The following is a 13,037-nucleotide window of genomic DNA, read 5'->3' on the forward strand; positions in this document are numbered from 1 at the left end:
TTGTAAAAATGAACTGTGCTCTGTCAAATGTTTGTCAGGAAGCAAAAAGCTTCTTAACTCACATTTACATTTTTCCTGAAATAATTATCTCATCTTATATACTAAATTTGGTCACGTTTGCAGAACACTTTAGAGCTTCCTCTAGAAATCCTTCCCAATTTTGAGAGCCAGCCCCACTTACACATTAACTATTGCTCTTACTTGGCTAAAGATACAGCATTAAAACAAAGTACGATTATATATTTGGTGGATGCCTATTACCATGCAGCAATGGAAGGGGATGCAGTCAGGCACCCAAGGAGGAGCTCCTAATTCAAAACAAATATTTTAAAGAGGTTTAAGATATTTTGGTTCATTTACTTATTAATCTTATCATACATATTTGTCCAGTACAGGAGTTTTCACATTTTTCTAGTTTCTGGTGTAAGCCAAAGTTGAGATACCTCAAAGATGACAACTGCTTTGATCCAGCATGGCAAATTCTACTTTTCCACATAAAGAGTTACTCAAATTCAACCAAATAAACTTTCAGACTAAGACGGACAGCAGAAGTCTGTAAACAAGAATAAATTTATTTTAGATTCTTTAAAGATTTAATGATATACAAAATGTATACAGTATTATATCCTTATAACATTTTACCTTTCCCCATCAAACATAAAACACCATTTAAACAGCTATTGTGTTCGTGCCTTAGGTCTGTATCTATAAGATACACTACTGAATAAAAAAATTTATAGAGCTTTATACTGCCCTTTTAATTAAAAATTACAAATTAGTACCTATGTAACAAAAAAAAAAAAAAATCGCAGCATGAAACTTCAGTTGGACAACAGGTTCTTCTTGCTGAATATTCAACAATATTTGGGACAGTTAAATTACATTTTATTGGCATAAAGGTGCATTGCAATCTCCCGTACTTTACATAATGATAATCCAACCCTAGTCTCTCTTAAATAAGTACCACAAATAACATAACATTAAAGATGTTTCTACACAATTTTAAATACATTTAAAAGTTATGTGTACATTCGGTTTTGATATACTGGTTTTATGAGATCTTTGGAAGGCATAACTTCTGAAGCAGTCACTACATACAAAGAAAAGCACTTCCAATTCGTGTTCTTACAAGGCAACTTATTTGGACCAGTACATACTATTTCTTCTATTAAATGTGATTACACCAGTCTATCATGGCTTTGTTCATTACTATTTAATGGTGACTTGATAAAACTGAAATGTATAAAATAAGAAATTACATTATGCACAATTAGGGCTCTATTCCACAAAAAACAGCTTTACAGCCATGAAGCTGAATCCTGATTCAGGAGACTCTCTTTCCTGCTCTCTCTCAGGACAGATCAAGTTTCTGCCTTCAACCTCAGCCTACTGGTGTATATATATATACACCTCATTTGGATCTGTCCTCTTGAAGATAGACATCTGGTGAGGAAATGTTAGCAAAACACTTCTGAAAATGCTCAAAGAATACTCTGGCATTACAGAGGTAGGTGCTTTCTCCCTCAATCTTTGGCTGATGGACAAGACAGCTTCCAAACAGACGCTTTACCTTAAAAATATCAACTACCAAAATCCTTTTGGTTGAAGGCATATTGCACACCACAGGATTACAGAGAGGAAATCCTCCACTAAACCAAAGCAAAATTAAAAAAACCCTTCTGCTAAAAAGCCCCTTTAAAAACATATCATAAATATTTGTCATTATTCAACCTTTTAAAATGATCAGCTGCCAAGCTGTTCTCTGTAGATGGTTATCACAAGTTGCTAGGTCCTTAGATTATGGACCACCTAAAATTCCACTTATAACACCGATCTTTGTTTTGATACATCTTTCTTTTAATTATAAGTGAAGGAAAGATAAGCGACAACTTTGTGACATTCCTTGAAGTTTGGATGAAGCCACTGATTTGGTCACATCATTAGAGCATCAGACGAATAGAATTAGCTGAATCAGATTCTTTGGTGCAGCTTCCAGGCTGAATTGTCAATTCAGGGGAATCATCCTGAGGAAATATAATCTTGTCAGGTGTGTAATCATTCCTCTTCAGATCTATGCAAACAAAAGAAACAGTCATATTGGTTAGTATTTTTCAGTACAGTAAAATTAGTGAGGTATAAAAACTTTTCAGACATATTCAGATTTTCTTTTCTTCCAGATTCAGATTGTGTAAGCTTAAGGATTTATAAAAAGAATTCTTCAATATGCCTTTGCTGTTAGAAAGGATATTTTTATTATATATTTAGTGGGAAGCCTAAAGAAGTGCTTAAAAAAAAGCGTGAAAATACCAGAATATTCTATTTATAGATATTATAATGTCAGATGATGTCAGAAGCTCTGCAATCATCTTAAATCTGCTTTTCCTGTTTATCCAGGATTCCTCTCTCCACCCCCCCCTTTTTTAAATTTCTTTTAAAAACTGTACCTTCTGAAGACTAGATCAAGTCTAACTTTCCTCAAATACTGTGCACATGAATATAGAATACACAGACATTCCTATTTCTTCATTTAGGATTTTATTTTAAAATAACATACCTTTTTAAAACTAAAATTACAAAACTGCTGTTTGTTAATCATCCCATTTTCACATCATGACACAGCTATGGCATAGCATCTCATATAATACAAATGTCTTAGAAGAAAACATCAGCAACTCTTACCGGGAAGTTTAAGTTTCCTGCAACAGGAGTTACAGTGATGCTTAGCTCTGAAGTTTTTTATTGCACCCTCTCCTAAATTGGCTGGGCCAAACACCATATCATATGACCTTAAAAATAAAGTGTACATAAGCATGGACTGCATGTGTTCAAGTGTATTTTTTTTTACACTTTTCTTTCAATCCTTCTTTACTCTTACCTTTTTTCTCCAGCTTTTATCACAGAAGGATCTGTCAAATTTTCACCAACACCTTCAGACAGCATATGAAGAAAAAGTTAAATCTGATATATTACATAAATGCATTAATATTGAAAACCTTTCGCATATTTGGTTATGACCTCTCAGCTTCCACTAATATGGGGGAAAGAATCAAATGATAAGGGACACACTTTACTCTTGCACAAATTGCTTCTAAACAAACACTATTTTTACATCTGCCTACAAATTTTCACTTAAGTTTTTACCCAAGAGAAATTTCCTATACAGAATTGCTCATAGCCAGAATAGCTGATACAGTTCAGGATAAATACAGATTACCATACATTTGGTACCACACAAGTGCACCAACTAATATATTTAATGGTGCAAATCATTAGGAAGTAATACTCTCCATGTTGCTGTAACATTTCATGCAATATTAAATAAGCCCACCATTGATTCCAGCTAACTAGATCAAGATGTGTTAAATAACGCTTATTATCTAACTAGATCAAAATGCATTAAATAATGCTTATTATTTATTACAGGCACATGCATTAATATTAGATGCTACTACAAGAGGGAGGGGGGAAATTTACACACACACACGTGCGCGACCCCTACCTTGGGCCCAAACACAATTTAAAAATAAAGACGTTACCTTGCAGATCAAGTACCAACAATTCCCCTCTTGTATACTCATATGTCCAATGGCTGAAAGCTAGCATAACCTCCTCTAGCATGTTAGTTGGAATTATTTCATCACCGTTGTTGTTGTTATATTTTCTAAACTCTCCAGTCATGCACTCTTCAACTGCAAACCACTGACCAGCAGAGTGGCAATATAACAGGAAAACTTCCAGGAACCTAGTAAAAAACAAAGAAACAAAAAAAACCCCATAGTTAATCAATCTATTTCTAAAATAGAAGACAAATATATCACAAATATATCATTTCTACTAGATTTTTTTTTAATTGATTTACAAGTAATTTACGTAATTTAAAATTACCATACCAAGTCATTTATATTATGATACTAACCTAGAATCAGCACAAGAAAGTATCAACAGAAAATACTACTGAGGCTAACTCTGCAATTTGACGTATTCCTAACAATGCTCTGAGGCATATATTCACAAGTCTGTACCTAATATATGTGATCCATATGTTCAAAGCTCTTTAGGCATTCTAAGTCACAAACATGCAATGTAAGGAAAGTTTAAATACACTTACCTTGGAGAGTATGGAATGGATTTGGGCTTCATCTGATTGAAAGCAAATGTGAGCTTCTGTGCTGCCCTCTGTTGTTGAATTTCCTACAAGTCAAAGCTCATATTTCATTAGTTGTATTATATGACAGCAAACATTAGGGAACTGAAAAGGTAGCAGGAACCATAAGTGTCTATTCCTCCCAAAACAGTGTAAATCACTTCCTTTTTAAGTTATATCTAGATTTTCAAAGATTGGGCTATTTAAGTCCTTTGATTTTTAACCCTTTAGTTCTTGGAGAACATTAGTTTTTTGGTTTTTAAACATACATTAGTTTTCATGGGGGAAAATATTAATACTGTTTATATATGCTTAACATTAATATTCATATTTATTATTAATATATGTTTTTATATGTTTAATATATTATGCCTGTCAGTGTTTAATAATTGACAAGAAAAAAACTTACTCTCAAGCACAAGTGTAACACAGTGTCCTCTTTATAAATGCTTGACCAAGTATTCACAACTTCAGGAAGAAAAGACTTGATGATATAAAGATGTCCCGATTTCAGGATATCATATTCTGACCATGTGCATACTACTTTAAGGGCTCGACGTAAACCTCCTCCCATCTCCTCTTTACTCAAAAATTCAATTTTAGCACAAAGTCCTAGTTGTGACCAGGAAGACATGCTGTTGTTCAAGATGTTGGGAGAACTTTCTTCAAGGCGATACACAGTGACTGGTTCACCTATGTTACAATACAAAAAGCAATTACTGCATTTATTTTTACAAGTTTAAAATTACAAGCAATGAAAACATCCAGTTCCTTAGATTTCAACACACAGTGATATTAAGTTGTTAATAATATTCTGAATTAATGTAAAAATGTAAGTTAGGCAGCGTGAAGACCCCTCTCCAACTTCTTTCATACAGCAACAAGGTAACACAGCATTTTTGTCCTCCTGATCAGAACTACTACTGACACTGTCTAAATAGTGTGAAAAAGACTGAATAAATATTTGTTTACATTTATGAGTCAAAACAAGTCTCAGAGGAGTACTTCCAGAATAGTTTGTTATAAAAACTAGTTGTTACCACAACACCACTATCACTGTATCACCATTGCTGAGGACAACTACAACTAAATAAAATTAAACACTGCACTAGAAACAGTGTTATTAGACTTCTTTATATTTGAATGTTGCAAGACAGACACTAGACACACTAGACATTATTTTAGTTCATTATCTACATCTAAGATACCTATGAGAAAATATCGAATTTGGTTTGATCATTCTATATTAGAAGTAATCTACACAAAGTTTTCTTTTTTTCTTCCCTCAAAGGTTATATTGAACCAGTCCTTTGAACTTTGACCCTCCATCCACTAACAAGAATTACATTCTTACCTCTTGGAGGCACAGGAGTGAATGGAATGCTCTGTGATAACCTCATCAAGTTATTTCTTTCTACAGCTGGAGAAAAAATTTAATAGCTGTTAAACTTTAAAAATCTAGTAAGTGTAATTAAAAATATGAACTATTAGTTCATGTGAGGTACTGACCTGAGTAATAGTAATTGATATCCATGATAGGCTTGAAAGGAGAAGCAATACCTGAAAAGGATCAAGAAATGAAAGAGATAATATAGACTACGTAGTCTATATTGAGTATTAAAAATCATCATATGCAAAGAAATTTTTCAAAGCAACTAATAAGTTTGAAAAAGATTTGAAGTACAGAGGGTCAAGTACCACATTTAGGTCTTGGTGTGTGAGAGAACAGAGTAGGAAGAATTTTGTAGTGCTCAATGGTAGGCTATTTCTTAGAAGTAAAATCATCATCACAGTATCATCTGTCCATTAAGATCTAAATTATCAATTGTTAAATATATCCTCATACAAGACCCAAACTACTGCTTGTATGAAAAGCTCCCAGCTTGCTTATATTAGAAACAATAAACTTACCATTCAAAGCATCTTCTTCAGATGGCCTGTGAAATGCAACCCCCCCGGCCCCCAAAACAGGCAATCGTTATTTCTCAAAAAACTTCTCATTTTGTATTCACTGATTTTGACACATTATTCTGGAGTCACCTTGTTAACCTTACAGTACTGTTTTTATCCTATTTTTCAAGGGCAGCACAAGTTTCTTAATTACAGAACAGTAATGGAAAGCTGTTGTGGAAGCTAAATGGAAGTAGCCTCCTGTTTTTAGAGCCGTACTTTAAATACCAGGTCACGCACAACATTATATTAAGTTTGCATCACAAGAGCTCATTCCCACAGAGGTGCTTTAATTAAAACTTGTTCACAACAGCTTACCCTCCCGTTATCAGATTAATAAGGTAATGGCTTTAACAATCACTTAACTCGGGGGATAATTGTTAACAGGAGCAACAGTCACACAATTTCAGAGAACATTTACAGTTTGAAACACTGGATAAAGCCCTTTACCAGGAAGCCAATTCCTCAGTAAACATCAACATAGACCTTTTCATTTAAAGACATGCTTTGCCCCCTGATATGTGGCCCCACTAATTTACATGGAACTTGTCCAGGTAGTTCATGTGCTGAACAAATTCAATTATTTTTTAGGAAAAAAAAAAAACAAAAAACAAAACTTTGTCTTGTTTTTGCATTAAACATACTACTATAGCAAAAACAAAAAACAAAAAACGATGACAAAAAACAAACACATACACACAAATCAAAATAATAACAAAATTGCTCCATTACCAGAGAGCTAACTTACATTTGACTGCTATTTGAAGGTCTGCCTTGTAACCAATCCTTCAGACCAAAGTGGGGAAAAAAACAAAAGGTTTCAGTTTCATAAGCAAAATTAGTGTATTTAATTTTCTTGTGGTTGATATGTTTTAAGATTTTGCAGCACAGCTTGTAAAATGGAAATATTTCTCCAGGCTGTATTAAACTGCAGTTGAATGAAAAGGTTCAAGTACAACTGAGGAATAGTAACTACAATTTAAAGAATATAAATAGCTATATCCATAACTGTTTTATGGATTATTTAACTATATCTATTCCAAAATAAAGCATTCTACATAAAAGCAAGCAGCAGATTTTCCTCTCTCTGTCAAAATTGGTCCCTTCCTTCTCCCTCCTTGAGGAATGAGGGTCCCCAAATCAGTATTCTTTATACAATCCATTTCTTTTATTTTTTCTGTTTGTATCTGAGTTTCTTGTTCTACTTAACCAACAAATAAAGAAATAAGTAAAGGCACAAACCGTCAGCAAGGCTGCCTTAGAGTCTACCTGCTGAGTATCTTCACTTGATGCTCTTCTACTCTTGTTATATACTACAAATAAAAGAAATTCATAATTGGACAATTGGCTGATGCAAGTTTCCTGCACAGTCTTGATTAGATCACTTAACTTTTTATGACTTCAGCTATTTGTGGCAAATGCAAGGTAATAGGATTCATCTGACATGACTGAAAGAACCAGAATGAAACATAGTACCTGATACAAATAACATCAATCAGGGGTATCAAGATGATTTCACTTCTTGTGCTTTTGTATCCTCTTGGAACACCTATTGTCAACATGATTTGGAGATAAAGCTAGATCACCTGAAGAGATAACATACTTACGTTGTTCAGAATGGACTGCCAAAGGATTCAGAGGATAGTCAGTAAATCCACCACAAGAACTAGACTGTCTCAGACTGGAGTCAGTTTGAAGACTCTGTAAAAGAAATATACTTATTAGTCGTCATCATCATCCCCGTTTTCTTCTGCCACTCTTCCACCATGTGATTTGCCTAAAGTTCTCTTTAAGGATCACCTTTACTTTTGTTCTTTACTTTTGCATGTACCTCAAATATCTTGCTGTGTAAAAATACATAAACCAAGTACTTCGTTCAGTTAAATTGATCCTTACAGCAAATATTAGTTCTAATATTTTCAGGAGCATATGAAGACTAGTAACCTATACTAAAGGAAGACTTAAAGACACTAAGATACAACTCTAGAAAAGTGTTACAGTGGATCTCTACAAGCACCAAGTTCAGCTATTTTGTATTTGTTAAACTAACTAACTATGGACTCCTATTTGAGAACTTGACTGTGGCAGAAACTGAAGTTTAGTTTTAAGGATTCACTGAAAATAGTGATGAAACGTAATGAAATCTTGTCACACCAAAACCTGAAGTCTATGAATTAATTTCCTCAAGAATATATTCCTTAAAAATAATAATTATATACTCTCAGAATATCCACTGAGGTGGTCAGCTTGAAACAATAAGTTTCTTTTGCACAATAATCAAAAGGCACAAACTGGAACTACATGTAGACTGACACAAGGCTGGAACATGCCTCACAACAAGCCTATTAATTCCAATGGTTACCTGAATTTAAAAAAAAAGAAAAAAAAACTCAAATTCAAGATTTTGAAGAACAGAAAGCTAAGCCTTTGAATGTTATACGTTGCTTTGATTTCAAGACTTGAAATAGTTGGAAAGTTGTAACCAGCTTTCTGCACCTTTCTCTCTCAAAATAAATATATACATACACACAGGCATATTATAAATATAAATATATGCTCATGTGTGTGATATATCTATTTAGAGATGACCAAGACTGTTGTAAAAAGCGTATTCTAAAATTTCATTTTTAGATCTACAGACATTTTAGTGTTCAGGAACAGTACTACCATCTTCAGCATCATACAGTCACTGACTGTGGTGCCTACATGAATGGTAGGAACCCAAAAAATTATATCAGTCAAGATTGGCAACTAAGGGTTTAGAAGGACTAGTACTTTTATGGAAATGCTACTGGTGTTCGCAACCTGGTATTAATTAATAGACTTGTGTCAAGGGGACCACTTTGCTATTATCAATGTCTAGTACAGAGCTCTGCAACCAATGAGAAGGCTTGAGCCTGCAGCAGTGCACCAGCTTAAATTTTTCTTTAAATAAACAAACAAACTACAAAATCAAAGATGAAGAGGGAGAAACATCAGAGAAGACAGGCAACATCAGCTTCCAAGGTTGACTTTGTTTCTTACATCAGGCATACTTCCTCTCTCCAGAGCACAGGTTGTCCAAGGCACCAGTAAGGAAACTTTCACATTCAGCTGAGCCGAGATAGCCATGCACTGTCACCAAAAGGTGCACACAACCCCTCCTACCCTTCTTGTAGAAGAGAGGGAAACACAGAACCTCTCTCTTCTGATGACAGCTGTTAGCTCGGTGCATCTTGTGAAACCAGAACACCAGTCATTGAAAGGATCACCAACTTCTAGTTTTACAAAACTTGCTAAACCTGGCTCAACCAGAATTCTCCAGTTCATCAGCAACAGTAAAGCTTCCAGGACAAAAGATCAATTCCAGTATGAAGTTAAAGGTTAGAATTCCAGATATGCCAACTTATACCACTGTTTGAAATTAGGCCTTTTGCAGTAGATTTTAAAATCCTGCTTCCTCCAGACTGCTTCTTAGTAAATTCTATTACTGTGTACGCACTACATCTGGACATCCCAAATACAATGTGTCATACCTGATGAAGATATTGATTAATGAAAGACAAACGATATAAGTTTTGTTGAAATCCCAAATCCCCTACACTTTTTTTTTTTTTTTTTAATTATGTCTAGGGTTACTTTATGGATAAAGACACAAGAAAACGGAGTTTCCTATCTTAGCTGTAATGAATAAATTCAGTAGTCAATGAAAACCATGGCTCTAATAAATAGAAAGATTCATTTACCTGAAGTCTGGTTGTCTCTATACCCTCCAATATAGCTTTTTTGAAGTCTTCCTGTTGCTCCTATTAAAAAAAAAATCAACTTGTAAAATTAACAGAAGACTCATGTAAAAATAGACAAAAAAGAAATATTTTGTGGTCATATGTTATTCATATCAGAAGGAGCCTCAGCAGAACACTGGCATTGCAAACAGTCATAACTAAATTCTCATGTCAGATTCTCCCTCAAACAATGGAGAACTGCAAACAGGAACTTGTGCTTACTATTGCAAGTAATTACTGAGTGGCTGACACATCAGAGGGCCGTGCTGCCATACAGAGACCTGGACAGGCTGGAGAGCTGGGCAGAGAGGAACCTCATGAGGTTCAACAAAGGCAAGTGCAGAGTCCTGCACCTAGGGAGAAATAACCCCAGGCACCAGTACAAGCTGAGGGCTGACCTTCTGGAGAGCAGCTCTGCAGAGAAGGACCTGGGAGTGATGGTGGATGACTGGTTGACCATGAACCAGCAATGTGCCCTTGTGGCCAAGAAAGCCAATGGTATCCTGGGGTGCATTAGGAAGACTGTTGCCAGCAGATCGAGGGAGGTGATCCTGCCCCTCTACTCAGCCCTGGGGAGGCCTCATCTCGAGTACTGTGTCCAGTTCTGTGCTCCCCAGTACAAGAGAGACATGGAGCTACTGGAGAGAGTCCAGCGTAGGGCTATGAGGGCGATCAGAGGGCTGGAGCACCTGCCCCATGAGGAACGGCTGCGAGAGCTGGGCCTCTTCAGCCTGGGGAAGAGAAGACTGAGGCGGGATCTCATCAACGTGTACAAGTACCTGAAGGGAGGGTGTCAAAGGGACGGGGACAAACTCTCTTCAGTTGTCCCGTGTGACAGGACAAGAGGCAATGGGCAGAAATTGAAGCACAGGAAGTTCGGCCTAACCGTGAGGGGGAATTTCTCCCCTGTGAGAGTGACGGAGCACTGGCTTCCTTTAGTTATTTATTATATTTATTATATTACTGGCTTCCTATAGTTATTTTTATTATTCTTTAAGAATATTGAAATTATATATCACGTAGGAGGTTCCTGGAAAAGCAATGAACAATTTTTTGCATAGTCACTTCTTTAATCCCATATACTATCATCTTGCTCTATAAAACATCACTAATTTACTGAAATTTTGCTACACCCATCCTGAAGTTTAAAAGCATCAAATGTTTCATTTGACAACACTAAACATTCTAATTGTGGGACATACAATTTTAATTCATAGTTATATTCATCTCAGCTTTCATACCACTAGATCTTGTTTAATATTTCATTGGTATCATATTATGAAGTACTTGACGAACAGTACTTGATGTGTAGTTGAGGTTGCATGGGTTTCCACTATGCTTTTATCATAGAACTGAGACAGATAAGCTTTCTCGCCAGGATATTTTTAAGTTCTGTGATTATCTTCACTCTTATGTTTTTCAAAACATATTGTGAAGTTACAATTAAAAAAAAAATCCCCATTAACTTAAGTTTCACAGAATATCTTCCAAGTTTACCTCAATATCAGCGCTTCTTTCTTTCCCTCTGTTTGCTGCCTCTTTAAACCGCTGTAATTCCATGCTGTCTCTGTGACCTTCGACAGTGAATTAAAGAAAGAGTATTCAAAATCCAAGGCAACATCAATATTCTGACCATGCCAAATAGCTTACATAATCATAACAAATGGTCACAAACCATTAAAGTTTCCCTTTAACTTGTGTGCACCTGATTGCACTAGAGAAAATTTTCTAAGCAAACAAAAATAAAATCAGTGTAATAAAATATTAAGAGAAAACTATTGCTTTTCCCACATGAAGGGGTGGAGTACCACAATTAAAAATGTGAACCTTACATTCTAAGATTTCACATGGACATGCCTGACGTGAAAGGAATTGTATAGTCCAAATTGCGGTATATTTGCAAGTACGATAAATGAAGGAAAAGCAGACAGTTTTCTGTGGTAGCTTTTACAACATACCCTTCATCCTCTGAGCTGCAAGAAATATTCTTCAGCTTTACCAAGCTTCAGCTTTACAATAAATGAAAATCTATTTGGACTGATTTGTAAAGCTGCACTGCATCAGAAGTTTTATAAAACCTGGACAGTAGGAATAAAGAGTATGTTCTAAATGCTAGATGTCACAGGACCATATGCTAAAAATTTAGCTTCGATAAAATAAGAATAGTTAGTATATGAAGTTATTAGTGGTGAAGTCCATTCAAAGATTAGATAGAGTTATACAATCACCAAGGCAGTTATTTTTGTTTAGTCTTGCTTACAAATAATAAAATGTTTTGTTTTGTTTTTTAAATCATAAGGAAGTTATAAACAAGTAGCTAGTGAGTATACAAATACTCTTCCTACAAATACACAAATCTAAAAATGCTAGTGCACAGTTATTTTCTTAGCACTCCAAGTCTTGCAGTAGAATAAACCCTTGTCTAAAGATTTAAATGATTGCATCTTGAACAAACCTTTGAAATACACTGAGAACAACAGGGGTATTTTAACACTTCTACAGGCAACTTGGCAATTCCAGATTGCAATCTTGTAATATATACTAAGCCTAACCTAAAGCATTACTTATCTTACAGTAATCAGTTAGTAAACCCACACCTGTGTTTTGCAATGAATCTGCCACTGTTTTACCATTCAAATGTGTAGGTAACTCTAACCAAAAACATGCATCTTTTTACTGTTAAGCAAAACTCAAGGAGAGGCATAATACTGCATTTAAGAAAGGGATTTTGGGAGCTTCCAAAAAGACTGCCAAAAGATGCATTAGCATAGGCAACAGTGGAAGATCCCAATTAAAACAGTGTTTAGAAATATAGCACAGGAGGATCCCTCAGCTTGACACAGATACCACAAAGATATTTGTCCAGGATTCCATCAGCCTAAAAAGTCTTCTGTAATTTCGTCAAGAAATAGACAATATTTTTAGTTTGTACAATGAGAAGGTAGGATCTTTAAAATAAGTCCGCAAAAGTTTGTCTACAACACCTATATGAAGTTGAAGAGATGCTAATTGCACAAAACTGCCACACTCAATAACTATTTTTTTCAGAAAAATATTGTCTATGTGACAGAATTGTAAAGAAATAACAATTCTTAAGTAAAAAAAAAAAAAAATCCAAGCAATATAAAGAAATTAGAGATGTTAAAAGCAAAAAAAGCAGAGCATAACAGTAGAATAAA

General features: G+C 35.0%; 1 protein-coding gene across 2 annotated transcripts in view; it reads right to left on the reverse strand.

Annotated features, from left to right (window-relative positions):
* Nucleotides 1-1,929: 1,929 nt before the first annotated feature.
* TRPM7 (transient receptor potential cation channel subfamily M member 7) overlaps nt 1,930-13,037 on the reverse strand; it is a 60,106-nt gene continuing 48,998 nt past the window's right edge. Inside the window, exons 27-40 of one of the 2 annotated variants that reach the window (XM_062584018.1) lie at nt 11,356-11,432; nt 9,820-9,879; nt 7,702-7,795; nt 7,364-7,407; nt 6,843-6,880; nt 6,056-6,081; nt 5,654-5,704; nt 5,499-5,564; nt 4,554-4,837; nt 4,109-4,191; nt 3,537-3,742; nt 2,876-2,927; nt 2,680-2,786; nt 1,930-2,071 (exon numbers count right to left, since the gene is read on the reverse strand). In XM_062584018.1, the coding sequence (XP_062440002.1) occupies nt 1,941-2,071; nt 2,680-2,786; nt 2,876-2,927; nt 3,537-3,742; nt 4,109-4,191; nt 4,554-4,837; nt 5,499-5,564; nt 5,654-5,704; nt 6,056-6,081; nt 6,843-6,880; nt 7,364-7,407; nt 7,702-7,795; nt 9,820-9,879; nt 11,356-11,432 (1,319 nt within the window). In that variant the 3' untranslated portion in view covers nt 1,930-1,940. Of the gene's footprint in view, nt 2,072-2,679; nt 2,787-2,875; nt 2,928-3,536; nt 3,743-4,108; nt 4,192-4,553; nt 4,838-5,498; nt 5,565-5,653; nt 5,705-6,055; nt 6,082-6,842; nt 6,881-7,336; nt 7,408-7,701; nt 7,796-9,819; nt 9,880-11,355; nt 11,433-13,037 lie in introns of both variants that reach the window. The other variant, XM_062584017.1, reaches the window with a different exon arrangement.

Source organism: Rhea pennata, chromosome 10 (assembly GCF_028389875.1).
Source record: "Rhea pennata isolate bPtePen1 chromosome 10, bPtePen1.pri, whole genome shotgun sequence".
NCBI classification, from domain to species: Eukaryota; Metazoa; Chordata; class Aves; order Rheiformes; family Rheidae; genus Rhea; species Rhea pennata.